Source organism: Biomphalaria glabrata, chromosome 5, assembly GCF_947242115.1.
Source record: "Biomphalaria glabrata chromosome 5, xgBioGlab47.1, whole genome shotgun sequence".
NCBI classification, from domain to species: domain Eukaryota; kingdom Metazoa; phylum Mollusca; class Gastropoda; family Planorbidae; genus Biomphalaria; species Biomphalaria glabrata.
In genome coordinates, this window is record NC_074715.1 from 43,907,472 (window position 1) to 43,930,788 (window position 23,317).

General features: G+C 37.8%; 1 protein-coding gene across 4 annotated transcripts in view; it reads left to right on the top strand.

Moving 5' to 3' along the window:
- Positions 1 to 3,591, top strand: part of LOC106063885 (uncharacterized) — a 48,624-nt gene extending 45,033 nt beyond the window's left edge. For all 4 annotated transcript variants that reach the window (XM_013222369.2, XM_013222392.2, XM_056031003.1 and 1 more), the window contains exon 2: positions 1,000 to 3,591. In XM_013222369.2, coding sequence (XP_013077823.2) covers positions 1,118 to 2,491 — 1,374 coding nt within the window. In that variant the 5' untranslated portion in view covers positions 1,000 to 1,117 and the 3' untranslated portion in view covers positions 2,492 to 3,591. The remainder of the gene's footprint in view (positions 1 to 999) is intronic.
- Positions 3,592 to 23,317: the final 19,726 nt, after the last annotated feature.

The window sequence follows — 23,317 nt, forward strand, 5'->3', positions numbered from 1 at the left end:
TTATTGCAAGAGGTTCGTTGCTTTCTTGCAAGAGGTTCATATGCTTTCTTGCAAGAGGTTCGTTGCTTTATTGCAAAAGGTTCGTTGCTTTATTGCAAGAGGTTCATTGCTTTATTGCAAAAGGTTCGTTGCTTTCTTGCAAGAGGTTCATATGCTTTCTTGCAAGAGGTTCGTTGCTTTATTGCAAAAGGTTCGTTGCTTTATTGCAAGAGGTTCATTGCTTTCTTGCAAGAGGTTCGTTGCTTTATTGCAAGAGGTTCATATGCTTTCTTGCAAGAGGTTCATTGCTTTCTTGCAAGAGGTTCGTTGCTTTCTTGCAAGAGGTTCATTGCTTTCTTGCAAGAGGTTCGTTGCTTTATTGCAAGAGGTTCATTGCTTTATTGCAAGAGGTTCGTTGCTTTCTTGCAAGAGGTTCGTTGCTTTATTGCAAGAGGTTCATTGCTTTATTGCAAGAGGTTCATTGCTTTATTGCAAAAGGTTCGTTGCTTTATTGCAAGAGGTTCGTTGCTTTCTTGCAAGAGGTTCATTGCTTTATTGCAAGAGGTTCATTGCTTTATTGCAAGAGGTTCGTTGCTTTATTGCAAGAGGTTCATTGCTTTATTGCAAGAGGTTCATATGCTTTCTTGCAAGAGGTTCGTTGCTTTATTGCAAGAGGTTCATTGCTTTATTGCAAGAGGTTCATTGCTTTATTGCAAGAGGTTCATTGCTTTATTGCAAGAGGTTCATTGCTTTATTGCAAGAGGTTCATTGCTTTATTGCAAAAGGTTCACTTCTTTGTCGCAAGTTTGATGCTAATAAAATCTAATTATTTTGACCTTATGTTTAATGTTAGACACTTTGTATATACTCAAGTTGGTTACGTTATCAACTGATCTTTTCTTCTTGAAGCATTAATTAATTTTTTTTTAAACAGTAATTTATGTCTAGGTTTATAGCTTACTCTTTAAGAAATAAATAATAACACATAACAAATTCGTTTTTTTTTCCTATTTTTTTCAGATGTATTTCCCTTTCATGAACACTGAAGTGTGTTGTTCATGCTGTCGTTGTGCATGTCTACCAGAGTAGCGCTTCTAGTGAAACTCCTGTTGGATGAGTTCAGATCTCTTTCAATGCCATGAACTGCTGGTCCGCCAACCCGCCCCAGACCCGCCTTAAAGTCTTTCCTGAGGGCTCTTGCGATTTTCAGCTGGCGTTGGAAGAATCATTTCCCTTGGAGAAGAACTGTGATAATGGCGAAGCTTTACTGAAACGACGCCGCGACGGAAATAATAACAGTAACACTCGCAAACTAAAGTCACGTGATGACGAGACATTGCTGAGCTCGTTGTGCTGCTTTCGCACGTGTTCTTCTAGTCACCCTAAGCTCGAGAGTCTTCATAAGAATTTCAATTTCTTGGAAGAGTCCTACAACTCCACCCTGTTTCCTGGGCTCAATAGAATGGGCACAACCTGCTCCAGCAACGCTTATGATAGTCGTGATTGGTACAACGTGGCTGATGGGTGCCCCGCGGAAAATGTCAAACCCAATCGTCGCAGCAAAAAGAAACAGACTCATTACAATAATGAAGTTAACGGCGTTACAACAACTCCGGCCTGTACGTGTACGCTAAGTTCAGAAGCAATCGCTTCCGTTGACGGCACCAGTAAAACAGTCTCAGACAGACGATCCTGGCTGAGCGCGAAGGAAGGGTCTGAAGAAGTTCACGCACACAATCAACAAAGCAACCGACTATCACCCAGCGTGGACAGCTCCGGTCACATCAAGCTGTCCAGGGTTTTTACCTCTGGTCGTGCCCGAGCAACTAGCAGCTGCGACGTCTCGCCACACCGGTTGCTGACTCGAAGGAACAATTCTCCTTCTGGACGTTCGTTTACATTTGACAGCAGAACCTCATTTGCCGACGCTTTACGACAACGGAGTCACAGCTGGTCTAACGGCAGGTACGGGAGCAGGCCCAACTACTTAAAGCCGGCACCCAGCGCTCGATCTTCCATGCTTAGCCCTCCTGGGCAGCATAAGCTTCTGTCGCCTAACTCAATCCAGAGTACTTACAAAGATCAGTTCTTTGGTTATCAGAAACATTCTTCATCAAATTCTAAAGTTTCAACCCAGGAAGAGTGCAAGAAGAAACCCCTCGATGTCCACGACCCCAGCTGCCCATTGCACGCAAAGACATTTTTGAAATCGCCAGAGGGGAACACGGTCGATATTTCCGTGAACTCGGACACCACTGACCCGTGCCTTAGTCCAGTGATGCGACACAGATCCGCCAGTGAATCTCATACCACCAGGCCACGCAGACTGCTGCCTCGGACTCCAGGGAGTGAAGGTCAAGATCATGTCCATGTCCGCTGGGCAGACGAGGAGGACGGATCATCTCTCAGCACCAGCGTCTTTCTGTCCAGTATACGTCCGAGGTCTTATTCGTACGGCGCTGCGGACAGTGTACCACACAGACCAATACTCAAAAAAGTCGCCGGACTTTAACGTAATATTATATCTTATAGCTCTGACCATTCTGACCTTGACACATAATTAGGACACGTTTTGTGATAATTTTATTTTGTAATACTGTCTACCTAAAGAGGGGGAAGTAGGGGCGATCGCCTTTTCTTCTTCATCAATTTATGAAGATCCGCCCTTGTGTCTGTCATCACATCACGGCTGAGATATATACATATTTTGCGGATTCTCACTCTAGACATACATTTTTAAAAAATTATTTACTGAAGACAATAATACACAAAAATGCTCTGCTAGACACTTACCTAGATATATATTCTTCTGACGATTCTTTAACTAAATTGCTTTACTAAGAATTTAGGGTGATACGAAGTTTTGTGAAAGTGGTACCTCTATTTGTCATTCTGCAGTTAATTTGTGTTTGCGTAACCAACACTATCATTAAGTGCATGTTTCATTGATTTATAATCAAACTAATTACCGTACATGTGTTAATGATTTGAAAAAAAGGCTTTAGATGGTCAAGAATCTGATTAAATAACTCGAACGTGAAGACGGATATGGCTGTTGAAATTGTCTTAAGTAAGTTCGAATCTCGGTAAGACCGGTATTTGAATTTTGTTATTTTATTTTCTGGACTCTGTGTCCACCCAGCTCTATCGGGTACCAGACATGCGTTAGTCCTGTCATTTGTTGTAATAGACATTTGTTGGACATAACATTTTCTGCACATAACAATGTTTGCAGCTGACATTTTCTATACATGACATTAGTTATAAATGACATTCTATGTAGCTTACATTTGAGCGCAATACACATGTTGTAACGTACATATGTTATACAAGCTACTGGTTGTCACTGACATTTGCTGTACATGACATTTGTTACACATGACATTCTCTGTAGCTGACATTTGCTGTACATGACATTTGTTATAACTAATATTTGTTTTACCTGACATTTGTTTTACATGACATTTATTGGCCCTGACATTTGTCTGGGAAGATAAATAAAGAAGTAATAGCTTTTACTTTTACTCAACATTGATCAGCATTTCTTTATTTATTTTATGTTTCCATGACAGTAAAAATAAAAGATTCAATTCCACGTTTGAGATTCAACAATCTCTTGCTTTACTAATTTATATAGAAGTGATGTCAACGATTTAATTATCGAATTCTTTGTTCCACTTCTGACACTTATTTAAAATATAACACAATACAAAACAACACGAGAAGTCTGCCCTGTTTTAAAAGTGACCATGAGTGACCTAACCCTCTAGTCACAACCTCCTAGTCTAGTCTAAGAGTTCCTGTGCACTATTTTACTGACTAACCAGCTGTGCCCAGTATTTTTTGGAAACCACGGCAACGGTCAAGATAGCCTACATTATTGACAGGGAAGCATTTTACAAAGGAAATTATACATGAGCCTGTGAACCTTAACTTTGTATAAATAATCTTTATGTACAATTTGAGGCCCTACTTGTGAAGTAAATGAATACAAAATTATAATCTACTTTACATATTAAAATGCTGCATAATTTAATATAGGAGATAGAGGGGGGGGGATGTAGGTTTCTCTCAGAAAATTACCAATGGCATCTGTACCTGCATTGTTTATGGACGGGAGTGTCTCTGCAGATAGACTTTGATATTTACCATTCAGAAGTTAAGACTTTGATATTTACAGCTTCAGGAGTAAACACTTTCATATTTACAGCTTCAGAAGTAAAGACTTTGATATTTACAGCTTCAGAAGTAAAGACTTTGATATTTACAGCTTCAGAAGTAAAGACTTTGAAATTTACAGCGACAGAAGTAAAGACTTTGAAATTTACAGCGACAGAAGTAAAGACTTTGATGTTTACAGCTTCAGAAGTAAAGACTTTGATATTTACAGCTTCAGAAGTAAAGACTTTGATATTTACAGCTTCAGAAGTAAAGACTTTGATATTTACAGTTTCAGAAGTAAACAAGAAAAGGTGATCTAGGATAGTCGTTTCTCGGCTGATTGGATCCGGTGAAGATCTAATGTTTTTATTGGTATTTAAAATGCTCTATAATGTTTCAATAGGTGCAGTTGACTACAGAAAATGTTTGTAAAAGATGATTGGAGGTTTCCACTGACTACTACACTGTATCGATGTTTCATAACAAATATGTGTCTTGAAATGCCATTTAAGATAGACTTATCGTGGATATATTGTACGAATCTATTAAAGGCGCGTACCAAAGAAAATCTAATGTAATGATTGTAGTAATAGCCTAATTAGGCACTACATGCCCAGCGACAGGTTAGGGTTGCATTGCGTTGCATCCATCTTGAGTCTAGCTTGAAGAACTGCAAGCAGTGTTCGCATGATTAATAAGCCATTTCTTTATTTATAACAGAAGCAATCAGCGATAAATGATAATAAAGCTTTTTCCGAGATCCTTCAAAGCAAGAATATACCGCAACAGAGCATCATTCCAAATCCAGCACTTACTACTGTATCTCAAACCCTTTCAGTGAGGAGTATCATGCTGAGACTTTATTCCTTAGTAGAGTATGTTCTAGAAATGGGGCAGTGTGTTTTAAGGTCTCTCTGTCCCCATAACGAACATGGGACAGTTTTCTCTCAACTCAATGTCCCGTATCGGCAAGACACGACATCATGCAAATATGTGTTTTGTTGTTTCTTCGTCCTCTCTGCAATGGGGGCGTCGTGTGTTGTAGTTTTCTCTGCCTTTGGGCGTCGTGTGTTGTAGTTTTCTCTGCCATTGGGCGTCGTGTGTTGTAGTTTTCTCTGCAATGGGGCGTCGTTTGTTGTAGTTTTCTCTGCAATGGGGCGTCGTGTGTTGTAGTTTTCTCTGCAATGGGGTAGTTCTTGAATCGCCCATTGACCTACTCTGAATTGGACTAGGACGACCTGTTCTTCTCAATTTAATTGCCACCATGCATCTTTGTGGTCTGGTCTCCATCTGCCTTCATAATTCTCTGCTCTATTCTGACTAGCCCCTGTTATCTAATTTAAGAGTCTGTTTCTTGTCACTGGCCAGAGCTGAAACACTTCCATAGGAGAGCGCCGTGTCAGGTACAGATGCCAGGAGGCAAGCACATTTTTGCTAAAAAGTCGTATCGCTCGTTGCCCACCAAACCGTGGTGGGCAGGTACCCATTGTATTAAAACATCCACAATATTTACACGTGGGCGCTTCACGCACGCCAGGAACTTTTCAAGGCTTCTGGGCCATGCTTCTTGCACATCGAGGGCCTCGAGTGTTGTGATTAGAATCCGTGAAGATTCTATGTTACACTTACTACCAGACACTTCCAGACCACCAAAGCCAACTAAGACAGAGACAAGAACTTCAATAAGATACTTTCTTTTACAGAATCTCTCATCTCATCTTACTTCTAAAAATGTGTGTGAACTAATGTTACATTACAGTTATTGGAACATAGGAAACTGAAGCAAAACAATGTGTCATTGTGATCTAATGTTCCATTACAGTAATTAAAACAAACTTACATGGTTGACATTTTCTTGATACCTGTTCATGTGCCTACACCAAAAGTACTTTGACCGTTAAATTGTGACACAAATTCTATCACCTGACCAGGAAGACAATCATTCTGATCAGTAAGTTCTGAACAGAGCGATAATGAGCCACATTTCGACTCAAACATGATGGTCTGTTTTCAGTTACCATATCTGCAATATTTTACAATATTATGTCTGAAAAAAAAATTACTGAGCAGATATAACCTACCTCTCTGTTAACAAAATATGTTCTGATAAGGTGTTTAAGAACCAGACAGGGCCCCACGTTATATCACTCAGCGGTCGACATCATAGAATCCGGGAAGTCGGCCATGAGTTCCATTACACGAACTAATTTTAGATCACACTGAATGTTTTCTATTCACGTCAAAATAGGGAAACATTTGGAGTCAATCCGTTCAACTGAACATGATTTTTTTTTTTCAAATGAGTTTTTTTCCAATTTTTTTTTCAGAAGCTAATGAGATTTCTCTTTGTGTGTGTCTCTTTTTATTTCTCTTCTGATATAAGCAATGCAACAAAAAAGGAAAGTTTTAAAATCATTACTTCATTTCATCTTTAAGAAGAATATTTAAAGATTAACTCCTTTGTCTTCATATCTGGCTCACATAGATCCAGTGGCGTAGCTAGAGTATATGATGCCTGGTGCGGTACCTTATCTTGATGCCCCCCCCCCCCAGAAAAAAAACAAAAGACTAACTAATTAATAAAATTGCAAAACCTTACTTTTTTGTTCAAAATAATATGCATTCATTAATCAAATATTGTTAATTCTTTCATGACCTTTCATGATCGCAGCATTATCATAGCCTTGACCCCTGCAGTCCATTAAGTCTAAGCCATCCGAACGCAATTTCTATAGAATCATCTCAGCGATTCCAGCAGCATGCTTGTCCTTTGTGTCGATGAAGTCAACAAAAGACTCACGAACCTGCACCCCGTCATTATCCATGACAACATACCGTAAAATGTGGGAAATTTGATCCAGCTTTGAGATGTCAGGTGTACTGTCAAAAATAATAGAGAAATATTTGGCTTGTTTTATTTGCTGTTTGATTTGTTTTTTAGCGTGATCCCCCAATATTGTAATAAATTCATTTTGTATTTGTGGAGACGTGTGTATTCGGTCTGGAAAAAAGCTTAGTTCGAAGCACATGCTCCCTCAAGAGTGGATCGTACTTTGATAGTAATTTTACTAACTCTCCAGGTTTTCGTCTCTTGTATAATCAAATCTTGGGCCTTGTTGTCAATATTGTTCCCTACTCCAGGCGCACTTCAAATTCCCTCCAATCAAGCGATGACTGAATGTGAGCTCTGCTGGTCTCATGTTTTTCGGGGATAACCTCCACCACTCATTGAATCCATCTTTGGATTTAAATGAAGATTTGGTACTTGATCTTGTTGAGAAGAGTGTGCAGGGGAAGCAAAATAAGGATTCTTTTGTTGGCGAATAACACATTCACTTTCTAAGAACTTTCTCGCCGTTTGACATTTGCCGGAAAAACCAAACCTTTGAAAGCTTTCTAGCCTTTCCTTTTGCTGATTCTTGATGTCTATACGCCTCTCTCAATTGACTGTCCATATGCTGAACTGTTTCAGATCCTTGAGTGACAAGGTGTATGCGAATATTACCTGTGATGACATCAGGCCAATCTCCAATGTCATTCAGTCAAGAGTTTATTATCCTGCTTTCTGTATTGTTTACACTGTCTGATGGTTCTGCTTCTTCAGTATGAATTCTGTGTGTTGTCCTTTAGTCTCTAGAACTTGCGGTATTGAAGTATTTTCTTCTTTTCAGGATGTCGGCCTCATTTTTTTTTCTGGATTCAATGATAACCGTCTCATCTCGATTTGTTGCTTTTAATTGTTCAGTTAATTCATACCCAATAACAGCTCGCCTATAGTCGGTGGACTCTGGCAATGATGTGACTTGAAATTGTCTCGATGCTTCTTTAGACTTAAGAAATTTAAGAAACGCACCTTACTGCGGTCAAAGAAACTGCTTTATGCGGATGACATTGTCCTCTGGTCAACCGGCAAAAAAGCCGACCAAATACAGGCGGCATCACAAGCAGACCTCCAAACCATCTCCTCGTATTGCGACAAATGACAGATTCAGATAAACGTTGCCAAAACGACTTGGTCCCTGTTCAGCCTAGGGATCGACATTCTTAAGGCTCCATTCGAGCTTCAACTCGGTGGGCTGCGACTCCAACGTGAAAACACGCCAAAATATCTAGGGGTGACCCTGGATAGAAAACTGTCAATGCTCCAGCACGTCCAAGATGTTGAAAGAAAAGCCTCGGAGAATTTAGCGTTACTAAGAAAGCTGGCCAGCACAAAGTGGGGCGCCAAAGCTGACATGCTACTCACATTGTACTTAGGGGCAGTCAGATCACAAATTGAGTACAGCTATACAGTTCAAGTATATGCTAGTAAAACTGCCCTCGAATCACACGACCAAGTACAATCACAGACACTAGGTTCATTTGTGGCACCTTTCGGACAAGCTCAACAATCTCTGCTGAAATCTTAACAAACGTGGCCCCTTTACATTTAAGGAGGGAGAGGGTGGTACTTACGGCCTATGAGCGCTATAAAAGTGGCGACTATAGGCTACCCACCACAATCTTAGTGCAACAGTAGAGAGAGAGGAGCGGCATAAAAATGCGATCGTTCCTCCATATTGCGGTCAATTTGTCAAAATCAGCTGGGCTCTCCACTGACAGAATCCCAATTAGAAGGATTAGTACTTGCCCTGCGTGGAGGATAAGCCGGCCCCACAAATAGGCATGTCCATTATAGGGCAAGAGGGCGCCACCAAAAGGCGATTAACACCTGCCATACTCCAAAACTTGGCATCAGCTACACTAAAGTCCTACCCATCAGATGTCATTTTCTGTTATACCGATGGGTCGGTAATGAGGGGCCCCGATAGATCTGGGTATGGGGCCCTTATAGTCTACCCAGACCGGACAGAACCAGAGATGCCGATTTCTCCGTCTGAGCTTAAAAGGGTTTTGAGGCGCCAGCCAGACTAGTCAGTCTTGAGCATTGTTCATCATTTTGTTTACGTTACAGTATTACAATTAACTAGTAAGTAAAAAAAAAAAACTTGTAGAAAACAAAGGTTAGCTTATTTAAAAATATTGACATTACAATGGAATTATTTCCAAAATTAAACTATAAAGAATCATAAAGAAATGAATAAACTAAGACAATTTTTTAGAGCTAGAGTTTAGAAATATATTTGTAAACTCAATATCTAGGTTAAACCAATGGACTAAACGATGAAGTAGAAAAAGGTTGGCCTATCTTCTTCTTCTTCTTTATATTACAGAGCATTGATCAGTGTAGTAACAACATGTACCGTGTGTCCGAAATAAATCTAGTAAATTAGATTCAAACTGTTCTATAGCTTACATTGTATGGAAGAAATAGTCAAGGAGATAAAACAAAATAGCGACATGAGTAGCTTATAAATCGTTAGTTCATGTTTAAAATACAGTCGTTTATGTTTATTCGTGTCCATACAATTAGTCGTTTTTACTGAAACGCTCAGGGAAATAGGAAATTAATACACACTGGGAGAATTTTGGTGCCCCTCTCCACTTGGTGCCCTGTGCGGCCCGCACCACCCGCACATTGGTAGCTACGCCACTGCATAGATCACATAGAACTAGATCTTGTGTTGTATAAAATGTGTGCTTCCATTTGTCAGGAGCACGCTGGTATCTACAAATAAATAAATAATAATACTTAATGAATGTTTTACATCGACTAGGAGCCAGACCAATATCATTTGTTATTTACAGTTTTAGAAGTAAAGACTTTGATATTTACAGTTTCAGAAGTAAAGACTTTGATATTTACAGCTTCAGAAGTAAAGACTTTGATATTTACAGCTTCAGAAGTAAAGACTTTGATATTTACAGCTTCAGAAGTAAAGACTTTAATATCATTTAACTTTGTTTAGAAATGTGCAAAGTCTTAGTCAGAAGTAAACTTCTTTGAATTTTTCTTTCAATTTAATCCAATAGGCAGACAAAAAATTTAAATTTAGATGTAATTAAAAAACTTGGATGTGTATTTAACCCCATATCTAGGTATTCTTATATTTCCTTAACACATTCATACAGTAAAAACATATTGTTGTTTAATTTTGTCACTCTTTCTAAAAAGAAACCCAGAGTAGTAGATAAAACTGTTTTCTTTTAGATGAAAAACTCTTTAAAACATAACAGCACAGAGACCAAGTGTAAATAGTTGAAGTAAAGACTTGGATCTCAGTTCGTGACCTTTTTCTGTAATATCGATCTGCATCCTATTCAAGTATTACCTTGAAGATAACTTGCTAGCTTAATGCAACAAAGACATGGTGCATATACGAACTACAATATTTCTCAAATCCTTTCCCAGACCAGACTGTGATTGACCTGAGGGGTTACATCCAAAGTAGAAATGTGAAAAAGTTCATATAACTTTTATCACGTGACCATCAGGTCAGAATCATTTCTGGTCTTAAATGCTAGACACTACGTAGCACTAGCGGTTCCAGACTTTTGACCTCACTGACCTCACTGAACGTATTATAACTCTCAGAGGTAAACAGGTAAGTATCCGAAGAATTGTTTCTCTTTCAGTTAAATCCAGCCTGACCTGTTGATGTATTAAGTAACTCAGGCACAAATTTGGTGAAAAAAACTTGCAATCTTCTTCTAAGAACAAAAATAAACCGGGTACTTATTACACATATCTACAGGCTGTCAATGTTAGGGTAGGTAGTAAGTACAGGCTGTCAATGTTAGGGTACGTAGTAGGTTCAGGCTGTCAATTTTTATGTAGTTAGTAAGTAAAGGCTGTCAATGTTAGGGTATGTAGTAAGTAAAGGCTGTCTATTTTAGGGTATGTAGTTAGTACAGGCTGTCAATGTTAGGGTACGTAGTAGGTTCAGGCTGTCAATTTTTATGTAGTTAGTAAGTAAAGGCTGTCAATGTTAGGGTATGTAGTAAGTAAAGGCTGTCAATTTTAGGGTATGTAGTAAGTACAGGCTGTCAATGTTAGGGTAGGTAGTAAGTACAGGCTGTCAATGTTAGGGTGGGTAGTAGGTTCAGGCTGTCAATTTTTATGTAGTTAGTAAGTAAAGGCTGTCAATGTTAGGGTATGTAGTAAGTAAAGGCTGTCAATGTTAGGGTATGTAGTAGGTACAGGCTGTCAATGTTAGGGTAGGTAGTAAGTACAGGCTGTCAATGTTAGGGTAGGTAGTAAGTACAGGCTGTCAATGTTAGGGTAGGTAGTAAGTACAGGCTGTCAATGTTAGGGTATGTAGTAAGTACAGGCTGTCAATGTTAGGGTAGGTAGTAAGTACAGGCTGTCAATGTTAGGGTATGTAGTAAGTACAGGCTGTCAATGTGAGGGTAGGTAGTAAGTACAGGCTGTCAATGTTAGGGTATGTAGTAAGTACAGGCTGTCAATGTTAGGGTATGTAGTAAGTACAGGCTGTCAATGTGAGGGTAGGTAGTAAGTACAGGCTGTCAATGTTAGGGTATGTAGTAAGTACAGGCTGTCAATGTTAGGGTATGTAGTAAGTACAGGCTCTCAATGTGAGGGTAGGTAGTAAGTACAGGCTGTGAATATTAGTGTACACGTTAGTACTTTTGTTTTTCTTAATGATATCTGCATTGATTTTCTAAATAATATACAAAAGAGTAAGTATATATTCATTCGAATCAATTCCAAGTGTTTGTCTTAAGTTTGAAATTCTTTGATAAATAAATGTTACCAGCAAAGTCCGAAATGCAGACATTCTTTAGAATACCGGAACTCGCATTTCGCCGGTAACGTATGCATCCACACATTTTGAACTAGACAATTGATTGTGGCCAAGAGTTCATGCTCAACTAGACTTATTGATTGTGATGCAAGTGAACTGGATGCTAGAGAACCGCGTAGTCCAGTGACGAATGATCGCCAGTTCATTAGAGAAAGCATGACTGTGAATGACTTGAAGGGTTACATCCAACTAAGAAATGCGGAGAAGTTTAAATGAATTTTTATCACGTGACCATCAAAAAAAGGACGTGTTGTAACAATCAATTCGGTATTAAATGTAAACTTAGTACTAGACACTACGTAGTGGACTTAGTACTAGACACGAAGTAGTGGACTCTTAGTATTCTTTCTTGTTCTATAGTTCTCTATTCTCTCACTATCTCATACATTGTCTTTTTCAAGTCTCTCTCTCTCCTCTCCTTTTCTCTGTTTTCTTAAATTAATTCTTTACTCTGTTTGTTTGATTTGTGTAGATAAGTTCCAATAGAGGCTTTGAGAAAATGAACGATGTCTTTTAAAAAAAGTTTTTGTGCTGTCTGTCTGTCTTTCACGTGTAGATCTAATATCACCAATGAAAATGTGGTTATTCCATCACTTTAGTAGATCTCAGAAGAAGGGGCAGAAACTCTTTAGTTCAACTTAAGACTGACCCATCGTTTTAGAAAGTAAGAATTTGTATTTTTAAGCACACACATATTAAATAATAAAATGGCATTGTTATTCAGGTAGCATCAGGGCCGGATCTAAGTATGTGGATGCCCCGGGGCAGGATTTTTGTGGAGAACCCTACAATTTTTCCAAAGCTTTAATAAACATTCACTTAGGAATGAAACTACTTATATCTAAAAGCAGGCTATATTTTGGTAGAAAGGAATCTAATTTGTGTAATTTTAATTACATTTTCCTTTTAAAGAAATATTTAATACTAGTCGGCCCACGGCGTAGCATACGCCGCTATTTTGCAGGACCCGCCTTAGGCCAATGCAACCTATGCGACCGCAGTGGGCCTCGCACTTTCAAAGGACCCGAGCTAATTCTAGGTGTAAATTATTAAATTAAACGATTTTATAACTTGTAACAGATTTCCCGCGGTGTCAGATTTACCAGGAGCTCATGGAAATCTCCTGAAATTGCAAATTATACGAAAAGGTCATGGAAATCTCCGGAAATTATTAAAAATCTTTTGAAAACTCATACAAATCTCAAAAAATATATATACAAAAATTGTCATTTTGGGGTATCATTCAATATGGAAAACGCCAATCCTACAAGCGATAAATAAAAACGGCATTACGCATTACCCGTAATTGTGGAATCTGGTGAAAGAAGCTTCTCGCGCATCAAACTAATGAAGAAAACTTGATGTAAACAATTCTCGTAGATAGATTGAAACATTTGGTAATTCTTGCTATTGGGCGTGATCTATGTAGGAAATATAATTTTTATGATATACTGTATGCATGGGCGTAGCCAGGATTTTTTTTCGGGGAGGGTTTGGGGATTCCCCCCCCCCCGACCCCCCCCCCCCCCCCCCCGCGAAAAAAAAATATATATACATATATGTGTGTGTGTGTGTACATAATTAATCTTTATTACATTCTGACCTTTTCGGAAGACGTTTATTGTTTATTGTAGACTCCCCGCCCTTGCTAGCAAGGGGGTCTGGGGGAGTTCGCAGCGCTCCCCCAGCGCGGGGCGAAGCCCCGCCGCCGAGCACTATTTCTGGTATTGAAAGCGCGGGCACGCTGCCCTGCCTCATCGTGGCGCCCGCGTGGAAACGGCCATTTGAGGAAGTGGCTAGGCGAAATGGGTAGCAACACAGGACTCCCGTGGGGATGCCCATGGGTAGACGAGAGTCCACCCCTTTCACGGGCGGGGTTGTAACAAAGTCCCCACAAACACGTCACCAATCCATGCGCTGTTCCTCAAAGGGACCGTTACATAAATGGCGGATCCCGCACAGTTAGCTTGGTACATTGAAGGAAAATGGCAGAAGTCCCCGGTGCGTTCCCGGCCTTCGGCCGTGTCTCTAGTCCACGTGTCGGGGGTCGAACGCATCGGTAAATAGCAATGCCTTACATAGGCATTGCCTAGGGTCTCTCCCAAACAGAACTGTGTGTTCACACAGGTTTGTTTTTTTTTACTGTTCGGCTGGACGACCAAACAGGTTTTTTTTCAAACTTAGAGCTCGAAGAGCCTTCGGCTCAGCTCTTAGACATCAACAAGGTATTGAAAGCCAACAAAATGCATATTCTGAGGTATCTACAGTGCATTATCTTGCTATTAAAAAGTTTTATTTCAAAAACCTAATGTGCTATTCTTACTGACTTTGACCCTCTCGCGCCGTTCGGCGTATTTTCCGGCAAGCTGTTTCCGCAACTCTTATTTTGCGTAATTCATTTTGTCGGAAAACATGTCCCGCAAAACCTCATGCGACGCTCTGTCACAACCTTACTAAGGATTCCACTCCCAGTTCGGCATAATTTTTCTTTGATTAAGACCCGATCTCTATGACTGACTCCTAAAATCTGTCTTTGCCATCTTTGTTGAGCCACATTTAGTGTTTTTCAATTTCGGCAGAAGACTATTCACACTAATTAATGGAGCCCAAGCCACTGGTAGAAATTTGTAACCTTTCTTGACTACGCTCTTGGAATTACATGCCTGTATTTCGCTTTAGATTTTATATCGAAAAGGAAAGTTTTTTCGTCAAATCATCTGTTGAGGGGTTTTAAACTAAAAAATCTCTGGGGGTTTAGCTACGATCATAGAATTTGGTGACTGTAGTTTACTTTAAAATAATATTGAAGAGAGAGGTTTTCAACTCTAAACGCTCTGTAGGGGAATTTTAAACTCAAAACCATCTGGAGGAGTTTTAAACTTTAAAGAAAAAGCCATCTGGAGGAGGGGGATTTAAACTCAAAACCCCTTTGGCTACGCTCATAGATTTTATAGTGTGTAATTTGATTTTTTTTTTCTATTGAAGAGGTACTTTTTAGCTTCAAACCCCAACTGGAAGGGGGAGGGGGTTAAACTCAAAACCCCTTTGGCTACGCTCATAGAATTTTGAGTGTGTAATTTGTTTTTTTGATATTGAAGATGGGGTTATCGTAAATTTTGGATGGGGTTTTAAAATCAAAATCTTCCTCAACTGTGCTGTTGGAATTTGGGATTGTTGTTTGCATTTTTTTGTTTTGTTTTATAGAAGAGGGGGATTAAACTGCAAAAACCTCTGGTAGGGGGTTTAAAAATTAAAACCCCCTGTAGGGGGTTTTAAACTCAAAGTCCCCTGGTAGAGGGATTTGTATCTCAAAACCCCCTGATAGGGGTTTTTAAAATCTCAAAACCCCCTGATAGAAGTTTTTAAAATCTCAAAACCCCCTGGTAGAGGGTTTTTAACTCAAAACTGCCTCGGCTGTGCTGTGGTAAGTGATGATTTAGTATTAAAATCTCACCTAAAATAAACAAAATGAAAGCTAAAATCAGTCACTTAATTCCGCCCCCCCCCCTGCGGGGGGGGATTTCATTTCGGGGGGGGGGGGGTTTGAACCCCAAGAACCCCCCCCTGGCTACGCCCATGACTGTATGACTTCGCTACACGCAAGGCTCGTGAAGTAATTCTGTAGGTAGTAAAAAATGAATAAAATGCATTGACGAATTTATTTTCTAATACAAATTCTTAATTTTCACTTATTATCCGTATCCCTACCCAAACTTGGCCCCGCCAAATCCGTTACGCATAGAGTTCCACAACGGGGGGTAACTCTAGTCCGACGTGCAGAAATAAAAGAGTGATCTTTCCTTTACTTCTTCTTCAAACTCTAGAGCGATGAAGAGAATTATATATATAGATGCGTATTTCAGTATATTTTTTTAGTTTGTGAATGGTAAGGCCCTTGGTAGACGCAATATATATTTTTTTTTTATCTCTTTTGTGGAGTCCCCTTTCTGGTGGACACCCTGGGCTGTAGCCCTGCCCTCCCTCCCTTAAGTCCTGACCTGGGTCGCATTATGGTGTTGAAACTATATGCAACTTTAACAAAAAGTATATTCAGATTCTCATGATAATAATTTACTTATAGTGGTTCACTGACCCACAGGGGCCATAATTCGACTAAAACTCCTTTTTTTTCTATTTGATCTGTTTCCTATTTCTTTAGAAGCAGACGTCTGTAATCTATGACACAATTACGCTAAAGGAACTTTCATCTTTACATTCTCTTTCTACACTATAATTTGTAGGCCGTGTATCGATCATTCACTTCATGGCCACACATAAAAGGTCGAAATAAATCTACGAGTCTTAAGTACAGGCGTTGCAATATAGTCTCTTTAAGTTATGAGCGCATTGAGAGTTCTAAACGGGGCTAGAGGTCAACATCTGTAATAATAGTTTTTGTTTTTGTTTTGTTTTTGTTGTCACTAAACCTCTTGTAGTAAATACGAAGTTTCCCCTACCCACACACACATACTTATTCGTTTTCTAGAACAAAAAAAAAACGAAAAACAACAAAACTTTGTAAACATTTCGTTGTTTTCGTCTGCCAGTAAACATTACTGCTCATGCGCAGCGTAAATCGCGCGCAAACAATACGTGACGTCGCGTGCACATAGCACATTGGCTTCGAGGGAACTGGTGGATCTAAAAATAGAAACTCGTTCATCGAGAGAGGGGGGGGGTGAGAAAGAGAGAGAGAAAGAAAGAGAGAGCGAGAGAGAAAGAGAGAGGGAGGATCCAATGTGTAAGAAAAAGAAAAAGGGAAAATATAGACGAAGCATCAGAGTGAGACAGAGAGAGAGAGAGAGAGAGATGGAGTGAGAGAGGGAGGAAGAAAGAAATGCGCAGTGTCAATGAGGAGTGATCTATGGGGCGCCAATCGCAGTGATAGGCAAGGACATTGCCTAGCGGGTAACGTCAACATTAGAGTTGGGTGTGTGCGGGCCTGTGGGGCAGGAGTTGGGGTAGCAGAGGTTGCTTATTCATTTGGACGTCAGAGAGCTTCATGCATAGCCATGGACTTGATGGATATTGGGTGTGGTCCACGATAACTGTTCAGACTGGCACATTAGGCCATCCTATACATACTCAAAACAAAACAGTTTTCACGAACATTTTCTTCTTCTGTACATGTTTTTGTTTTTCCCTCTTCTGACACCATTTTTTAGAAATTACATAAACTTCTCGTAATGAAATATTAAAATATTTGAGAAATTACACTGGCTTCTCAAATGAATCCAAGTTGCATTGTGAATGTGTTGTTCTTGAAGCTCTTGAGGAAATCTTTAAGGAACATTCAATCAACATTACTGCCAGCTAGATTAAACAACACATTAGATCTCTTCTTAACCAACAGACCTGGATTAGTAGTTGATTATGAAATTATCCCTGGTCTATCAGACCATGAGATCATAAAAATACACAGTCAGATAAAAGCAGTAGCCAATACAAAACCCAAAAGAAAAATCTTACCCTGGAATAAATGTAACCTAACACAACTACACCAAGCTGCACTAAACTTTCAACAAACATTCTTATTAGAAAAAGACATTAACCAACCAGTCGATGACCTCTGGAATTTCATTAAAAACCATCTTAAAAGCATAATAGAAAATCATATACCAACTAAATACGCATCAAACAAAATAAATAAATGCTGGTTTAATAATAGACTAAAGAAGCTTTGTAAACAGAAGGAAAACCTCTATAGAAAATTTAAAGAAACTAATGCAGAAAGAGTTTACAAAAAGTATATACAAATTAAACACTTAACCCAAAAAGTAAGCAGACAGCTGCAGAGTGAATACATAAACAATGTAATATCTAAAGATAACAACAAAAACCTATGGTCATACATTAAGTCTAAGAAAATGGAAACAACAGGCGTAGCGCCATTAAAAGATGAACATAACATAATACATAATGATAATGAAACTAAAGCAAACATTCTAAACAAATACTTTGCATCAGCATTCTCAGCCCCAGGAGACAAAGACATATTACTGAATTTGAACCAAGTAGACAACATAGAAGATATAGTAGTACAAGAAAATGGAATTCAAAAACTATTAGCCAACACCAAACCAAATAAAGCTTCTGGACCTGATGGTATTCCAGCTAGATTACTCAAAGAACTAAGTAATGAGCTAGCCCCAGTGTTCAAAATACTCTTTCAGGCTTCACTTAACCAGGGCAGAGTACCAAAGGACTGGAAAGAAGCTAATGTCACCCCCCTATTTAAAAAAGGAGAAAAATCTGACCCAGGGAACTACAGACCAGTATCACTTACCAGCATCACATGTAAAATCCTAGAACACATAATATGTAGCAACATCATAAACCACTTAGACAAACATAATGTCCTCACACCATACCAACATGGCTTTAGGAAATATAGATCATGTGAAACACAACTAATAGGACTAATTGATGATTTTTCAAAAGGTTTAGATAATAGTGAACAAATAGATGCTATCTTACTAGATTTTTCTAAGGCTTTTGACAAAGTTCACCACCATAGTTTGCTTAAAAAATTAAAATATTTCGGCATTAATGGTCCACTGCATCAGTGGATTAAAGACTTTCTGATAGGGAGAGAACAAACTGTAATAATAAATGGCTCTAAATCAACACCGATAACAGTAAACTCAGGTGTACCTCAAGGTACAGTCTTGGGTCCACTACTATTTTTAATTTACATAAATGATTTACCAAATTGCATTAGTTCAGGAACAAAAGTCAGATTATTTGCAGACGATTGCATAATATATAGAACAATAAAAACAACACAAGACACAGATATTTTACAAAGAGAATTAGATGAATTACAGAAATGGGAATCAAATTGGAGCATGTCTTTCCACCCAGAAAAATGTCAGTTGTTAAGAGTAACAAAAAAACTAAAACAAATTAATTCCACTTATCTTATTCATGGCAAACCAGTATCACAGACTAAAAACGCAAAATACCTAGGTGTTATAATAAATGAAAAACTATCATGGAATCCACATATTGATGAAACTACAAAAAAATCAAACAAAGCATTAGGATTTATTAAAAGAAATTTCTATAAATCAAATAAGAACATAAAACTAAAATGTTACTTAACCTTGGTTAGGCCAATAATAGAATATGCATCCTCCGTTTGGGACCCCTCAACTCAAGAAAACATTAAGAAACTGGAACAGACACAAAATAGAGCAGTGAGATTCATAACAAACGAATATTCACATTTGACTAGAGTAACACCTTTAGTAAAATCACTAAATTTAGAAAGCCTTCAGGACAGAAGGCTCAAAAGTAAAGTAGCAATCATACATAAAACACTGAACCATAATCTTCAAATACAAAAACAAAATTTAATAAAATACTCTGAAAGACACAAAGATAAAGGCACATTCCTCGTCCCATATGCTAGGACAAATTTGTACAAATACTCCTTCTTCCCTAGTGCTATTAGAGCATGGAATGGGTTGCCTGAGCTAGCCAGGAAAACCAGTGACTTGGCAGAATTTAAGTCATTGGTTAATATGCATGACTAAATGCATGACGCGTAGGACGTAATCATCTTCTTTTTTGAAGTAACGTCTGTATTATATAAGATAAGATAACATACATGCACTCTGGAGAGATCATAACTTTTATATTTGTCTTCTGTCTTCTGTTAATGTAATCAAAATAATTATAAATATATATTTAAAAATAAAAAAAACTTTACTAAAAGTTGAATCTTTATGCTAATAACAAACAAGTCAAATAAAAAAAAATTATAACTCACAAAGGCATAGGCCTACCAACATTGTCTTATGTTATAAAATTAAAGACGTTACTATAAAAGAGAAGCTAAATACGTCTTAAATGTACAAGACAATGGTGGGTAAAAAGATACTGTCTTTAAATCTGTCTTTAAAATGTTATTTTAATAAGTAACACAAAAAAAAAAAAGATTTAAAAAAAATCAATTCCTTCTTTATGAAGCTGAAATTGGTCTATAAATTCTCTTTCTATTTATTTCTTGTAAGACTCCATTATTGCAAGAATTATTTCCAGTGAGCCTGCACAATTAAGTTTTTGTCTTCCAGTCCAGCTCATAATTTCTACATAATTTGGTTAGCAAAATCATAAACGTCTACAGACTTATTCAACTTGTTACCTAATACAAAGAAACATTTGTGTTGAGTTCGGGAATACCCGCTAAAAGCGAGTTCAAAATAGCCAAATTTAATTTTAAGAGATTATGTTTTGAAAATCATAAGGGTCAAACCAGTGTTTTCACTTTGTGGCAAATTAATTTTTTCCCCCAAAGATATAGCCTACATTTTTAGGAAAATCGTTAGAGCCATTTTCAAAATGTCGAAGTGACCAGGTTCCACCCAGTGTAAAACCTATATTTGTTTTTAACCGAGGAGGAATTTTAAAAATGTGTTTATAATGTTCGTAAACTTTAGATGGTCTACATTATTATTTTTATTAAATACACATTGCTTCCATGCTCGTATGGCGGGCCGTTGAACTGCGCGCTCATATTTAAGGAATGAATTTAAATTATTTTTGACATTCATTGGGCCAACAACAAAACAATTTCTAGATCTACATCAAACAGAAGGAAAAAAAAAGGCCTGATCAGTATATACCGAAGTATCTTGACCCACGGGATACATAAGGCCTGATCAGTATATACCGAAGTATCTTGACTCACGGGATACATAAGGCCTGATCAGTATATACCGAAGTATCTTGACCCACGGGATACATAATACTATAGAATACATTTGGTTTTCAATGGTACATGTGTACGTAATAACATCACACATAACAAATTGCTGGTTCGAAGAAGAAGTAATGGAATTGATTACGCCAATACTACAGCCAGAGTATTTGTTACTAGCCAAAGGCCTTATTGTACAAACTTTTTTCTTATACTTGAGAACGCTACCGAGCTATGTTAATCACATAGGTATCTTTACCTAACAAGTAGAATGTATATATAAATAAAAAAAAAAAAAAGACAAGTCTCCTTTATGAAGCTGACGACTGTTTCATGAGAGCGAATATTTTACTCTCAATCACTAATGAATGATAGATTTTGATAAAACTGAATGAGATACCCGTAGACGTAGTCTGTTCAAGATCAAGATTTTCTAGTTCTCGAGAAATGTAAAATATTTTTTCTTCAAAAATACTGACTAGAGAGTTTTTCCAGTGTGGCCAAGTAACTCTTTTCTTAAAGATCAACTTTTGAATTTCTAGGAAAATCGTTAGTGCCGTTTTCGAGAACAGAGTCTAAACCCCCTCCCCCGGACCCAATAAACCCAGTGCCATTGAATTTGCAAGCTGATTAGAAGAATTGTAAGAAGAAAAAAAAACAAAAAAAAAAAACATTCTCACAAACTGTGACACGAAAGGGAGATAATAATATCTTTTTTGACCTGACAAACTTTAATTTGTTTCCTCCCTTGGTAAATGTATTTCAAATGCTACCTTGAGACTATCACTATTTAATTGACTGTTTTATACATTTCGTAAGTTCTTTTCGAGAAAAAAGATAACTAATTCCTTATCCAAAACTCACTCTCCCATAAAAGCTTTGATATTATACTTTCATTTAGTTTGACCTTTCGCTGCTCCCTCGGCTTTCGGCTCGGTGTTGCTACCTGGCCATGTAGCTATGTGAAAGCCTGTGTAAGATCTTCTTGTCTAGTCTACTTATCTATTCGCCAATCTAGTTTAATTCTGTTTCTCCTTTCATGTCTTAAAGCCTGATTATTTGTAAACTATAAGGCAAAGTAAATATAGTTTGCATGATAGCTACGTACTGCTACATATATTTGGAAGAGAGAGTGGGTCAAAGTGGATGACTGCATTGTTGAAAATGGCAAACCTTTTAAACTTAAGCATTTTTATTCTTAAGTCCTACAATAATTCACAAGCCAAAAAGTATTGTATGGGTCTACTCTTATAGTATGTTCTGTTCCAAGAAAACAAAATCCGGTCCAATTAAACAATATTCAAACTTCTAAGACACAAGTCTACTTGAGTGTCAACAAATCTTAAATGGAACTATTTCTTGTAATACTATACATGTTTAAATCATTGGTTTACATGCATGACCAGATTGACCTAGGAACACGCGTAGGACGTAACCATCTTCTTTTTTTTTTTTTTTTTTGAAGTAACGTCAGTATTTTATAATATAAGATAAGATGTGCTGTAATTCAAATATCTCTGTGCATAGTATCCACTCTGCGTGGAAATAAAATGTCTGGCTGCTTGGTCTTGAGAAAACAGATTGAGAATAATGTTGAACTTTCCAAAGATTGAATACATTCTACAAACTCATTGTCTGAGCTTCAAAGAAACAAACACGCAAACACGTGCATACAAACAAGAAAATCTGATAAAACTTTTCTTTTATTTCACCATTTCACCTACCAATTATTAGTTGTTTAAATAAACATGTTTGTGAGGAGCACTTTAAAATTCAGACTCCTGCACAGAATCTATTCAAGACATCAGTCATCAGATAAAATAAATGTTTATAGATCATACAAAAGTGTACAGGATGATTAACAAAATGTACAATCTACTATATCCGACTCATAATTGTGTGTTTGTGTTGGTTCTTTTTCTTAAAACTAGTATTAACCACTGTTGACTAATATTGTATGTGGATTGTTTTATTCAAACTTAATACATCTTCCAATTCCCAAAACAAAGGAGATTGAAGTCATTTCCCAAAGACAGACAACACTTTACATTAGAGGTAAAGATCAATCGAAAATGAAATGGTTATTCTTAGAGTAGCATTACTGTAAATGTTAGTAATTCATGTAATCATAATAAAACAATTTTATATATTCAGTCTTATCACAATTTCATTTACAATCATATCTTAATTTTGTAACTTCTCAATGAACCAGACTATATTAAAGTTCTCTATCAGTTATTTACAGGCTTTTCTCTGACGTAGGTTTATCCTGTTTTATAGTACAATTTGGGGCTGACCAAATCAAATCATAAATCAGTGTTCAGGAAGAATCACACATGCATTAGTCATACATAGTCCATTAAATAATAATCCATTTAGATGTTCTAGCAATGTATTTGCATGGTAGTCTGCTGTGGTTCACAACGTGACAATGTGCACTACCTTATAAAGTAGCGAGGCAATGAAGTACACAGCTCAGAGGTCTAAATAAACCCAAAGAAAACAAAAATTCTGTAGCCAAGTCAATGTAACCAGTGCTGATACAATGTCAGATAAAAATTTTAGAAGGGAAATAACTAAAGGAACACTGCTAGAAAAACACTTCTAGAGGAACACTTTTGAAATGGTAGGCCTACAGCTTTGTTGGCATTGTTAAAGATGGTACAGAAAAAAAAGTCAGCACTAAAGAGGCTAGGCTAGAGTTTTCTTTGTCAGACAGAGAGGGACAACTGGAGGAGGGGAGGTAATTACAGAGGACCAGTGGTTA